This window comes from Microtus oregoni, unplaced genomic scaffold (assembly GCF_018167655.1).
Source record: "Microtus oregoni isolate MIOR12 unplaced genomic scaffold, Mior012 000008F_ref0000371, whole genome shotgun sequence".
NCBI classification, from domain to species: Eukaryota; Metazoa; Chordata; class Mammalia; order Rodentia; family Cricetidae; genus Microtus; species Microtus oregoni.
Genome location: NW_024543067.1, coordinates 14,963,456 through 14,978,245, shown reverse-complemented (window position 1 = coordinate 14,978,245; position 14,790 = coordinate 14,963,456). Strand labels below are relative to the sequence as shown.

The 14,790-nt window shown below is 45.2% G+C and overlaps 1 protein-coding gene across 3 annotated transcripts in view; it reads right to left on the bottom strand.

Annotated features, from left to right (window-relative positions):
• The window catches only part of Chd7 (chromodomain helicase DNA binding protein 7), a 177,109-nt gene that overhangs the window by 58,917 nt on the left and 103,402 nt on the right, over positions 1-14,790 (bottom strand). For all 3 annotated transcript variants that reach the window (XM_041656745.1, XM_041656743.1, XM_041656744.1), the window contains exon 4: positions 2,629-2,770. In XM_041656745.1, the coding sequence (XP_041512679.1) occupies positions 2,629-2,770 (142 nt within the window). The remainder of the gene's footprint in view (positions 1-2,628; positions 2,771-14,790) is intronic.

The window sequence follows — 14,790 nt, the reverse complement described above, 5'->3', positions numbered from 1 at the left end:
GAGCACAGCCTTCGCAGGACAAGGTAGTCATCTCTATCAACGTTTAAACACACCAACCCTTTGACCTAACAGTTCTGCTTACCGTAAGACACATCATATGTTGGAAATCTGTCCAAGGTAAAGTGATGAACACAAGCAACTCATGAAACTAGCTTCTGATTCGACTTCAGACAAATTCAAATTGTTTATTTGCAAGCTAGCAGTAACCTCAAGATGAAGAGAATGGGCATCATCTTTACCTCTCTGATTCTCAACACTCAGAAAATAAATGGTGTTTTTGTTAACAGAAAAAAAAAACATCTGAAAAGAAATACAAATTGTTACTGGGTTTGGGGATCTGAATAAAGAGATAAAGGAGTGGGGTGGTGGTGGTGGTGGTGGTGGTGGTGGTGGTGGTGGTGGTGGTGGTGGTGGTAGTGAATTTTCATTTCAGTACTAAACAAAAATGCTTCCATCTCTCAGGGCTGGCCCAACACACCGTCCACCCCACGGCCTGAGAATGCTGTGTTCCCACCTGCTTTAGAAAGATACTTTTGGTGACAACCGATGTGTACTGAAGAGGAACGTGTGTCTATGGCCTTGATTATGAGTTAGAGTTAACACGACACTGACTTTTGACAACCAATCAGAAAATTCACAACCTGTCCCTTCCTTGCAAGCGTGTCACGGATACATCACAGGAAGAAGCCTGCATCACTTCCTGTGTCAGACGCCAGGAAGACAGCCTTCAAGGCTGGTCTCTGGGGGCTGCCTGACTTTGCTGGTAAGCCCACAACTGTTACACTGAGACAATTGGACAGAAAACACCGAGTTTGCTTTAAGTGGCTAAGCTCTCTTCTGTACCTGAAATTATAGAAAGGAAAAGAAGTGGGAAGCAGGTAGAAGGGAAGGAGAGGAGAGGAAGGAAATAATTCCACCCCCAATCAGAGAGTCCGTTTTAGTCAGAACGCAGCTTTTTTAAAAACAGCAGCTGTATTTGGGAAGCCATGATGGAATTTACTTAGGAAATGATTCTTTTGTTTTGTTTTGAGACAGGGTCTTCTTTTGTAGCCTTGGCTGTACAGGAACTGACTATACAGACCAGGCTGGCCTCAAACTCAGAGATCAGTGCTGGGATTAAAGGTGTGCACCACCACATCCAGCCTGTGAAAATAATTCCTAATGTTGTCCAAATATTACTATCAGAAAACTCCTAATTAAGCACAAATTAAGGCAAAACATCCTCAAGGATGCAACGAATTTTACTAAAAATTTTTAGTTTCGAACCTCTTAACCAGCTTGTAAGAGGTACCTGTTAGGGCTGGAGAGATGGCTCAGTCGTTTGGAGCACTCGTTTCTCTTGCAGAGGACCCGGGTTCAATTCCCCCCACCCCCCGCACCCACATGGTGGCTTGCAACCATCTGTAACCTTTCTACCCTCTCAGAACCGTCTGTCCAGCCAGTGCATGACATCACACATGCAAGGGCTGCTCAAGAAAAACACATCACAAAGAAATTCTTTGTAAGAGGGCCCCATACTCCACACCCTTGGACCTCAGGCACACTTATATCAGGGGAAGCCCAGCCAGCTCCTAAGGCCTATAGCTACAGGACTCAACAGTAGCTGCTCCCTGCTGGCTCAGATGCCACCTGCACGGGCCACATTCCCAGACATCCCAACAGAACAGACTTGCATGCTTCCAGATTTCCTTGGTAGGAAATAAATCTTAACTGTCAGGTGTACTTTTGAGTACAAACAGAGCAAACTTCACACACAAGCACCCAAATTCCTACTATTTACTCCTAGAATTCAGGAGAACCTCACACTGGGCCGTTGGGCAGAGTTGCTTCTTGGGAGTGACTGACTTGTCCATGGAAACTATCAGGGATATATCTCATCTGGATCTACTGTCAAGAAGAGAAGCTACAAAGTATGTTTTGGTTTTTATTATGAAAATAATGAGGGCAAGACAGACAGCTCGGTCAGCAAAGTGCTTACCACCCAAGCGTTAAGACTCGACTCTGACCCCTAGAACAACAGAAAAGCACAGCAAGGAGGCCCACGCTTACAATTCCAGCACTGGGGAGGTGGACACAAAAATCTCTGGGGCTCCCTGGCCACTCAAGGCGAGCATCCTTCACAGACCCCAGGACAGTGAGAGACACTGCCTCTAGATCACAGGGTGGATGTCTCCTAAAGAATGACACTTAAGGTTGGCCTCCTGCTCCCACATAGATGTGCACATATGTGCACGTGTGCACACAGGCGGGCACACGCATGTGCACGCGCACACACAGAAAGAAAGAAATCAGCAAATAAAAATTGACAAGAAACCAAATTTTAGGAAAAAATTTAAACGTGCACGACACTTGAAGTAATATAATAGCAATGTTAAAAATATTTAGGAGGGCGTAAATAAACATCAAAATGCACACCCATGGAATTAAAGGCAGCTTTCTGTCTTACTGATTTCAAAGCTCGGCAACCCTGGAGTGAGCTGAGTTTCTGCTCACCCTGGCTCTCTTCACTACGGATATAACGTTCCTGACAACAATAAGGTCATCGCGCACACGCACATCTGACGGCAAAGCCATGCAGCTAAAGTTACCCTCTCCCCAGCCGGAGCTCAGGAGGGATAATGGCATTACCTGAACACCTGGGTCTTCGTCCTCTTCAGGGGCAGGGGACGGTGGGGGTGTTTTGTCCAAGTCTGAGTTTTCAGAACCTTCTGTTTTTCCTTTGTTGACCTTTTTCTTCAAAGCACTTGCTTCTGAGTCCGGCTTCTTATTACTAGAATTCAAAGTGACACCACTTAATGTTCACATTCAGTGTGGTTCCCACGCGCCCCAAACCTTCTCCTTCCACGAATCCTTGTGGCCGATTTTCATTAGGTGGTACTCCTAATTAATGTCTGACAACAAAAAACTTATAATTGACGACCTTCAGCAAAGTTCTCACATGTTAAAACTGAATTGAATGTAAAACTTTGAACACTGCAGAGTATTGCTTGTAGTCCCCGCTAATGTACCAATCCATGATGAAGAACTAAGATGTTGCTTAGCTAAAAAGGCACAGTCACCCTTTTTTTAACTAAAGGAAAAAAAAATTACAATCTAATGAGCACATCCTCATTTTTCTGGCATGGAGTTTTATACACTCCTATGGCAGTCAGTGACAGTAGGGTCCTTATATCCTACTGACAAGCATTTGATAAAAATTCACTTCCTAGAAATAAATTTTATTTAGTTTTTATTCAGTTCAGTGTTCTTGTTTACAAGCAAGTTGAGTTGTTGTTGTGGATTTTGTTTTATTTTTTTGTTTTGTTTTTTTTGTTTTGTTTTTTGATACTAAACAGTTTGAAGGGATGGTCACAACTGGTCCTTATTTTCCTGAGTGCTAGCAACTGAACCCAGTGGCAGGCGTGCTACCACTGAGGACATCGCCAGGCTCAAAAAGTTAGGTCTTTGAAATTGTGTGTGTGTGTGTGTGTGTGTGTGTGTGTGTGTGTATCTAACCAATAACTAAAGCTCACTTTCCAACTGCTACTGAAAAACATTATAGTATTTGAATGTTATATCAGAATACATGAGTACCCTCTGAGAAAAATAAAATTCTAGGGTTATCGCCACCCCAAAAACCCTCCCTTCCTCAGCTGGAGCGAGCACGTAGTGCTCCCTTTAATCTCCACTCTGGACCCAGGACTTCCTTATATTAGCCAGCGTTTGTTACACATACAACACAGAAAGCGATCCTCACATCAGCAAAGACTTTTTTTTTAAAAAAAAAATTGTATTTCTAGGGAGCCTCAAGCTCTAAGTAGTTTAAAAAACAAAAGATGGATTTCAAAACCCCACACTTATTAAATTTGATAAAGTCCCAGAAAACCACACTGATAGGATGCAGTAAACAGCATGTTGTCAGACGCTGGGAAGAGACTGTAGGAACTAACGATTTTGTGTAAGGATGTGTCACACTGAACACTCCCAGAGCACGCCAGTCATGCATCCAGCACACGCCTATGGCAGGCTTTCCTACTGATAATGCTTTGAGCATTAAACTTGGTATTTTTATAGACTCGGAGTTTATTCTGATATGTGAGCGCTTTAGCATCGCAAACAGCTACATCAGGAAACAATTCAAAACAATTCAAGATTATCGCTGATAGCAGTTACATTTTGAACGCTGATTTTATTTATAAAAAGGTGGTGTGACTAAGTCAAAGATCCACGGACAGCACAATATTTTTTAAATTAAAAAAATTCATGCAGCATTTCCTGACGAGAGTGTCCTGGTGTTTACGCTCCACACGGACAGAAGTCTCCCCTACCATGAGGCTCCATTCCCAGCATTTATTTCCGCTCTAACTGCCACAAATTATACAATACTACAGCTGAACACTGGGCCCCTTCCTTTCATCTGCACGCCAAGAGCAATCAGATTACCCTGGTAACCAGCGGTCACATGACCAGCACCTGCTCTTTTGGCTGGATGCCACTGGCTAAAGCCATCTGCTTCCCTCAATCAGCTTTCAAACATTCTCAACACCTGCGCTGCAGTGTTTTGTGGTTTCTTTTATCAAATCAGTGCAAAACTGCTTCCAAAACTTTACATATTTCTCGAATTTGTTTAAATCAGAGGTAGGTCTGTCAAAGAGTTGAACCGTTGCCAGGTAAAGTGTGCTGGCACTGATCACTTTCCATGGTGACCTCGCTCTACCAGAGCAAAGGAGAGAGTTCAGGTTCATGGGGTTCCAGGCCCTGCGAGCACCATCCTGCAGGAGAGAAAGGCTGACTGTCTGGACGCCGCCCAGAGCCGGGTTTGAGGAAGCATCTATTTGCTGGGGGAACAGAAGCACTAATGACTGTCCATCTGCTCTGTCCAAGGATGGGCTGCACAGAACCTCCAAGATGGCTGAAAGTCAGACAGGACCTCCCCAATGCATAGACAAAAACCTCATGGCCCAGGGAAGCACTTTCCGATCTGATTACTGCAAGAGGCCAACTCATTAGCCCTTATGGTGTTCATGCAGAGGGACAGCTAGGCTCTCCCGCCCACCGGTATACGAATCAAGCACCCCAAGAAGTAAGGTTGAGAAATCTTCAGTGGCCACCCAAAGACAAATCCAGGCTATCCAAGACAAAATTCAATTACTTACGTTAAACTGTCCTCATTATGATTTTGGAATACACCAACCTGGATTCCTATGAAGTGTGACATTCAAACTGCTTTAAGCTAAGTCATTTTCTTCTGCCAGAAGTACTACAGAATTGGTTTCCACGAGACAGGAATTAGTTACAGTTCCAACTGTGACACTAGACAAACCATTTAGGGTTTTCCTGCATCCCTGTTTCTCATCTACGGCACATAGCTAACATCTGCATCTCTAGGGTTTCTAGGAGCTTGAGATGAAACAGAGACGTTCACTCCCCACATGCCCTGGAAGGTGAGGACCACAGCTGAGAGGTGCACCCCGGCTAGGACTCTGACCCACCGTTGCCAACTCATCCGAGGAGCTCACAGAGAAGATGGCATGAGCATCAAGGTTCACTTGACTTAAGCAACATAAACAGAAGGAACATGCATGATCAATGTTAGTCACCAGCTAAAAGGAGAAAAGCATTCACCCCCATGCCCACTACCACTACTGTAGCCACACACGTCATCCCAACCTAGACCATAAAACATCTCTGCACACTGCCCTCTCACCCCACGGAAAGGGTCTCTCCAGCATGAGACCAGTGGGAAAAGGACGGAGTCCACATTCCGAATCATTCTGTATGTACCTGTCAGGTTCGATCTGGTCTTTTACTGCCAAACCCCAAAACATCTCCACACAAACATTCTCCTTCCAAACTATATTCAAAGCCTGAATATGCAAACAGACAGCTGCCCTCGTTGCGGGTTAAGATATTGTTAGGAGCGTCCCCGAAGCCGGCACTGCGACATTGAGAAGGAAGCCACTGAGTCGCACGGTGCAGACCCAGAGCTCCGCTGTCCCTCCAACAGCTGCGGCGAAGCCTCCTCAGCTCCAGCTTGTCACCTAGCAGTCGGCAAGTAGAGTCACAGAAGCCAGACGCACACAGGCCTCACTGCTTCCTCTCACCTCTCCTGCCTCTGCTCTGCTCCTGCCCCACCCGGAACACCACTCACCTCCACTGCAAAATCTGAGGATGCACCTAACTCCAAACTTGACCACTAATGTCTGCAAGTCTCATTACTGGGGTCCTGGGCTTCTCTGGCCTTCACAACTCACAAGGTTTGCTTCCTGTGTGTTCCCTATAGCTTCATCTGCAGACTTATATATGAATGATAAACACCCTCTGGTACCCCAAACTTGCCTGCTCATCTGCAATACTTAGCTGACATCCAAGGAACAGAAAATCAGAACACCATGGTAGCCTGGACTGGGCATGACTTCAAATTCCTACGTGTCACATGACATACAAATAATTAAAACATAGAAACTGGTGTTAACATTACTGAGTTATTCTAAAGTCAAAGTACTGTGTCTATTTCATCGACTGTCCTATGAACTAAACCGTATTTATCTTTGTATTCCTGGTGCCTACTTAGAGGGGCTGGTGAGCTGCTTATGTTTCTTTTTTTACTTAATATCTAATTAAGTAGTTTAATAAGTACAAAGCTCTTTTTTGTTTTCTTTCTTCCTTTCCACCTCCCATAAGACAGAGTTTCTCTGTGTAGTCCTAGCTGTACTGAAACTCACTCTGTAGACCAGGCTGGCCTCAACCTCAGAGATCTGCCTGCCTCTGCCGCTCAAAAGCTGGGATTAAAGTGTGCACCATCACCACCTGGCTACAAAGCTTTTTCCTACGTACTGACACTTTCCTATTTTCTAACACACACCTACACACCCCCACATACCCCCCACCCCCCACCACCATAAAACAAAAAAAATTCTAAACAACCACAAGACAGTGGTAGTAAGATCGCTCCCTGGGTGAAAGTGCTTATCACACAAGCCTGGGTTTGATCCAAGAGCTCAGATCACATCATCGTCGAACCCCACATGGACACTGTGGGTGTGCTCAGATACATAACAACAGTAAATACTTTTAACATTTAAAAAAATGTTTATTTAAAAAACAGAAGCTGGAATAGCAATCTCCCTTCATGACGAGCCATCTACAAAGCTCACTGTAGTGGCGCTGAAGATCCAGGTGAGCACGCTCGGCTGGCAGGGTGCTTGTCTACCGTGTAAAAGGCTCTGGTTCTTTCCTCAGTATCTATAGGGTACAGTGGCACACACTCCTATTTCCAGAGCATGGGAGGCAGAAGCAGCAACATCAGGATTTTAAGGCTAGCCTAAGTTACTTGAGACCTTAGCTCGGGAGGGAGGGAGGGAGGGAGGAAGGGAGGCAGGGAGGGAGGGAGGGAAAAGAGGAGAAAAAATGACATGAGACTAAATTGTTAACAAACTGGAGAACAGAAATTTTTCAAAATCAGAACAATAAATGCCATTTATAAATAACATCTCCAAGTCAAAGTCCTTTCTTCTTCTATCTCCCCAATCCGCAATATGACAAAAATACAAATACAGATCTACCCCTACCCCCACTCATGTGCAGAGCCTCACTCATGCTGGCAAGCCCTGGAAACAAACATAAATCCAAGGGTACCACTGTTGCTCCTGCAGCCTCGAGGTCCACACTTTATTATGGGAGCAGACTCACACTGGCCGACACCAGGGTCCACAGCCAACAGCCCAGCTCATTGGTCCTGGGATTACCCCCAATGCCGTCAGAGCGTGCACGCACCACCCTGAGGAGAACGTTTAGGTACAATCGCTAAAACACAAACTCCATATTCCGAGTTGTGCTATCCTGTGGGGACCTGTTCTTGGGGTTCCACTCTTGTGGAAGGACTCCTATTTAGCTGAAGACACAGCTGTCCACTAACAGAGTGGGGGCTGTTGACTAAGACGGGGCTAGTGGATCACAGTTGATCAACGCTTGTCTAGGAGATTGTAGGCTCTCTAAAAACAAGAGCAAGAACTTATTACAAGTAAGGGCTGGCCTGATTTATGACACAACAGAATGTGGTTAAAGAGTCATTAGTGTCAACCTGTGAGCATTCATTTTCAAAAGAAACTTGTAGAAGGAGCCATATTGCAAAGCCAAACATGCTGAGGTCATGAAGAGGAAGTAAGTTCATGAGTATTCTCATGACAGTGGGGGAAAAAAAATCAGTCTTGAAACTTAGGTCAGGACCCTTAATCAGGGACATTATTAAGGGTTCATGCTTCTCCAAAATAATATATCATCTTCCTTAAGAAGAAGGGCATTAGCCAGACCTTTAATTCCAGCACTTGGAAGGCAGAAGCAGGCAGATCTCTGTGAGCTCAAGACCAGCCTGGTCTATAGGAGCTAGTTCTAGGACATGTTCCAAAGCTACAGAGAAACCCTGTTTCAAAAAACCAAAAAAGAAGGGGAGTGTGAGTGTGAGAGAGAGAGAGAGAGAGAGAGAGAGAGAGAGAGAGAGAGAGAGAGTGTGTGTGTGTGTGTGTGTGTGTGTGTGTTGGGATGGACCAATGCCCCTGACCTGGAGCTTGGTTGGCTAGGCTGACCTCCAGCAAGCTCTGGGGATATGCCCGTCTTTTGCCTCCCCAGAGCTACAATTACAAGTCCATGCCATCATATATATCCAGCTTTTCATAGAGGTACTAGCTATCCAATCTCAGGCCCCTACACTTGCATAGCAAGCAGGATCTTCCTGTCGCCTAGGCTGGCCTTGAACTTGTGGCAACATTCCCGTCTCAACCTCCCAGCCGGCCTGGATGAGGTGTGAAGCAGCACATCCAACAACCACAACCACAACCACAGACTTCCCAAGAAGGTGAGGCTAATGCTGAGAACTGCTGCCTAGGCTGTGGGACAGAGGGCTGGGGCTTAGCAACTCTACAAAGGCTCTGGCTGTGGTGGCCACAGTGGAATGCAGTTTGCCATTGGACTTCAGGGCTCAACGCTGGTGAAAAAGCACAACCAGCTTCACAAACCAAAGCTGTCTAAGTGCTCACGTGTTGGCTAGTTTTATGTCAACTTGATACAAGCTAGATTTATCTGAAAGGATGGAGCCTCAGTGAGAAAACTCCTCCATAAGATAGTCTGTTCTGTAGGGCATTTCCTTAATTAGAGATTGATGGGGGTGGGCCCAGCCTCTTGCGGGTACTGCCATCCCTGGGCGGTTATCCTGGGTTCTGTAAGAAAGCAGGCTGAGCAAGCCAGTAAGCAGCTCCCCTCCATGGTCTCTGCCTCAGCTCCTGCCTCCAAGTTCCCACCCTGTTTGGTTCCTGTCCGGACTTCTTTTGATGATGAACAGTGATGTGGAAACCTAAGCTGAATAAACCCTTTCCTCCCCTGACTTGCTTTGGAACATGGTGTTTCGCCGCAGCAACCAAAACCCTAAGACACCTTACTACTTAGTGAGCTTTCTAAATAGTGAAAATTAAAAGTAACATTAGAAAACCAAACCAAAGAAACTAGTAACAGGAGAAATTAACCTCAGTCTAATGAAGGCAGTACGAGAAATCACCCAATGCTCTCTAGACGGGGAAATCTGAGAGAGTGTCTCTTTCTTTGTTGGGAGAGGGGTCTCCTATATAGTCATGGCTGGCCTGGTACTTGGAGTGATCAGCTTGCCTCCATCCATTAGGTGCTAGCATTAAAGGGAGTGTAACCAGGCCTGGCTCCTGTCCCTCCATTCTTATTCAATGTGCTATCTGAATACTTAGCCAGAGAGCAAGAAGGCAAAAGGAACAAAGAAGAGAATCACAAAGAGCAAGGAGGGCGGGGTCAGGTTACCTCTGCCCTCACGGGGAGTCACAAAGAGCAAGGAGGGCGGGGTCAGGTTACCTCTGCCCGCTCAGGACACCATCCTGTCTTCAAGGGCCCAGGGATCCCGCTGCAAACCCTGTGAAGGCCGCTCTGAGACTGACTTTCTACAAAGTAGCAAGACACAAAATTGTCATAGAGAAATCAGTAGCGTTTCCATGTACTGATAACAAATTTTGCCAGGGAAGAATTGGACAGGAATTAAGATAGCTTTTAGAATATTTTATTTAAAAAAATTTATAACTTAAGAATAAACTCAACCAATGTGGTAAAAGGCTTCTATGATGACAATCTTTTTAGGTTGACTTGACATGCTCCTGGGTGGCAGGACTGGAGTATGTGGAAGTGTATGAATTATTGAAAACCATCCCTATAAAAACTTCAATGATATTCTTCACAGAACAGCAACAAAAGCCACCTCAAAATCATACAGAAACACACACACACACACACACACACAAAACAAACAAACAAACAAACAACAGGCAAAGCAATCCAGAACAGAAAAAATAATGCTAGAAGGTATCACAATACCTGACCTCACAATTTATTGCAGAGCCATGGTAACAAGAGTAAGACAGAAATATATCTCTAGACCAATGGAAGAGAACAGAACAGAGGACCCAGAAATGAAGCCACATAGTGACAGTACCTAATTCCCGACAAAGGTCTCAAAGACATACTCTGAAGAAAAGACAGCCTCTTCAACAACTGATGCTGGGAACATGGGACACTCTCCCTGCAAATCCCAACTCAAAACGGATCCAAGACCTTACTGCAGCGGTTCTCACCCTTCCTAATGCTGCAACCCTTTAATACAGTTCCTCACATGGTGACCCCCAACCATAAAATCATTTTCATTGCTACTTCATAAATATAATGTTGCTACTTTTAAGACCTGAAACTCTGAAATGTCCGGAGTCACACCATATAAACAAGGGCTTCGCTTTGACAAGGACTCCAGTAGCTGAGGACATAATTTCAAAAATTGACAAATGGGCACAAGTGCAATCAAAAGTATCTATGCAGCAAGAGAAACAAGCAGCAGATCAAAGAGACAGCCAACAGAACAGAAGAAAATCTTTACCAACTATGTATCTGACAGAGGTTAGCATTTATAATCTATAACCCCAAATGGCCACCCAGTTAAACGGACAACGTGGACTGGGCAGACAATTCTCCAGAGGAAAGCAGGCAGGTGAAGGTGACCGCTAAGGACATCCTTCACCATCCTTCACCACCAGGGAAGCGCACGCCACAGCTGTCTGCCCTCATGCCCTCTTCAGGAAAATCAACAATAACAAATGCTGGAGAGAATGTGGGCCAAGGGGAGCCCTAGTCACTCGGGGTGGGAATGGAAAATGGGGCAGCCAGTGTGGAAGTCAGCATACAGGTTCCTCACAAGACTAAAAACAGAACCTTGGTGACTCAGCTCTATCACTCCTTGGTGCGCCTGAACGAATCCAAGTCAGCACCTCATTGAGACACAGGCACGTCAATGTTCACTGCACCTCCTTTGGCAATAGTCAATGCACGGAGCAGATCTACAGGCCTGTACAGACCCAGAAAATATAATATAATATGTGTGTGTGTGATCATAAGGAATAATGAAATTACATCATTTGCAGAAAAAAATATAATATCATGCCAAATAAAATAAGCCAAGACATAAAGACAAATAACTCATGTCTTCTCCCCTATGTGCAGCCAAGATCCATGCATGTACACTCAGACACAAACATGCACACATACACAATCAGAAGGGGGTTACTGTTTGGTGAGAAGATGGATTGGGGAGGAACTGGGCAAACACGAACAAAGTACAATGATAAATGCCTATTAAAATGCCATAACAAGATCAATTTTTATGTAACTTAAAAATTAACTTTAAAAAGCACAAAAGTTTCAAATGATCAATCGAATCAGCATAAAATGTTACGTATCAAAAAGCAGAATCACCCCTACAAAATAAAATAAAAATTTTAAAGTCTTAGCATTACAACGCATCTGATGGCATAACTAGTTCATAATAAACCGCAGACAGCAAAATAAGCTGTAAAGGGGGCAGAACAAGATGAGGAGCAGACAACATGCATCACACCCAGACAAGGAGACAGCCTAACACCTGGCCTGAGACCAGGCTACCTAGCTCTTTGTGTTCTCTCTGCCCACTGAGATGCCTGCATGCTTGATTCCACACGGGAGCATTGGTACCTTGAGACCCTCACTCACACACACTCCCCCTGACTCCACACGGGAGCCTTGAGACCCTCGCTCACACACACTCCCCGACTCCACACGAGCACCTTGAGACCCTCGCTTACATACTCCCCCTGACTCCACATGGGAGCCTTGAGACCTTGAGACCCTCGCTCACACACACTCCCTGACTCTACACAGGCACCTTGAGACCCTCGCTCACACACACTCCTGACTCCACACGGGAGCCTTGAGACCTTGAGACCCTCGCTCACACACACTCCTGACTCCACACGGGCACCTTGAGACCTTGAGACCCTCGTTCACACATCCCCACGGTTTCTTCACTTTACTCCTTTTGAGGAAGTAAAGGATTGTGAGAGGGAAACACGAAGACCGTGGGTTTACTACAAACAACACAGGATGTATACAGAAACCACCAGCACTGAGTTCTATGAAAGACACTAAGTAAAACACCCAGAAAGCAGCCTTGCACACTGTTGCCCTCAAAGGTCTAGCTACTGCAGAAAAGGTACTTCCTTGGCACATAACGTACTAGATTGTAAAGAAAGGACTAGCAAAGAAAGCTAGAAAAGATCTCAATGTCAAATTTGATTTCGTGTTTCAAACACATGTCATTTTTACATTCTACAAACTTCCAGGCATTGCAGATGCAAACCTACCTGGCCTCCCACGGCATGCTGGGTATCAGCAAATGTTTCTGTAAACACCAGCTCTGCTTGGTGTTGGCCTGGGTCATTTTAAGACAACATCATGACCCTGCCTTTAGGGTTGTTACAGTATTGGCCATTTTCTAAAGGACATCTTACCTATATCAGTTTGTTTGTTTAGGTAGAAGAACAGAAAACTTGAATGAAAGAATAAAATTTTTAACAGTAGCACATTCTAAAGCAAAGATTTTGTCTTGCAGTTAAGAATTAACACTGAAAAAATCTACATTGCTCTGTGGACTCAATTAGGATGCGGAACATGGAAAAGAAGTGCAGTCAGCTGAGATGTGGTGTTTTCACGGAAGCCCTACACAGACATGAGCCACGCTGGCTATGTGGCACCACCGTCTGGCCCTGCAACGCTGCATAAAGGAGAAGCCCAATTAGACATTCCGGTGCCGGCTCAAACCAGAGACTCCCAGGAGTCTCTCGGAGAACACCGCTAATGCCGCACTGGTAGATGGGCACATTTTACAGCCAGTGCCATGTTCTAAGACATCACTTCTATTCACGGGCAGCGCTCCAGAGGACACTTTGGCACTCAGAACCACACTCTCCGGGTTCACACTTACCTTCTCTGACCCACCAGTGTGGCTAACACAAGGGAGACACGCTAACCACCCACATTTCAATCAGGTGCAGTCGGCAGGATAGAAATTAGGTAGACCAACACCAAGGAGAAAAATACCACCATCTAGCCAAACAGAGACAGTAGACCACTGTGAACTATACTGTTCCTCTATAATTCAAGACCACAATAAAGCAAAATAAAATCATACTCTAGTGGATGTCTAAGGGTGTAATGCTTCCAACTTTTAAAGAATCAAAACTTTTTTCCCTTACTTCAAATCTGTATGTCAGAGCGAAGCCACATGCAGATGAGGATGACAGCAGAGATAGAAGCTTCCAGGTTCTCTATGCTGTGGCTTTGACATCCAGTGACTTTAGGAGGGCTTTGGGTAGTCCCAGGCCAACCTGTCAAACATCTTCACACAACAGGAGACGAGCATTGCCTTGTGCAGATTTTCATATTTTTTCAAAGCATTCCCACATAATAAAGACTTTTTAATTAAAAAAAAATCATCCATGATCCTTTTTGTCCTTTTCTCCCAGGAACAAGATCAAAGCCACGTCTACTGTGGCAAAATACACTCCTTCTTAACACTCTGCTTAAGGAAGAGTGTAAAAAGTGTCTCTGGACACTCCCTCTCACACCACTGCAGCTCTGGCCTCTTTGCCTCCCCTGTTATCTGGTGGCACAGGGAGAGGCCAGAGGGAGGGCCTCACCATCCTTTCCATTGCACTGCAGCTCACTGCAAAGGCACAATGCTCCACCAGGATCCAGTCCTGCCTGCATCTGGCATATGGCACAATGAGGGCAGAACTGGCTTTCCTAGTGGCCTGTTGATTCTCCTACCCTGAACCAGAGAAGCAGAGAGGTACTTGAGTGGTTAGCCCAAGGTGAAGAAAGGTCTGGGGATCTAAACCACTGCCAGTTGCTCTGTGGGAGAGAAAACAAGCATTGAGAGTGGAGGGTGGTGCAGGCAGGTGACAAGAGGCCTGGGAGACAGTTCAGAGGCGGAGCCAGCATGGTCCTTGTGGGTACCATTCCTTCTCTCATGCTCACTGGCCCTCGAAGGGTTCAGAGCTCCGTTTTGTAGTCACACACTTGAAACACATATGTGTGTGTAGCATGTGGTGTGTGTATGCTCTTCCACTGGCTTGAGCCAAAACAACGTCTTTCTGATTTTCCAATGTCTTGAACCAAATGAAATCAGAGCAGGTGAGTGTTTTGAAGGGAAAGAAGGAACGAGAACACAAGAAGACGTAGAAGCTTTACAAACACAGAGCGAACGGCAAATATGTTTTAGTTTACCAAGACACCAGGCTTGCCAACTGAGTAAGTATTTCTTGGGTAAAAACGCCCTAGCTTGGTGAGATTATAATTGAAAAAACGAGTTCCTCAGAAGGACACGGCTAAGTAAGTAGCGACTACTATTGTTAATGATAATCAAGGGGTCTTGCAAAAAGC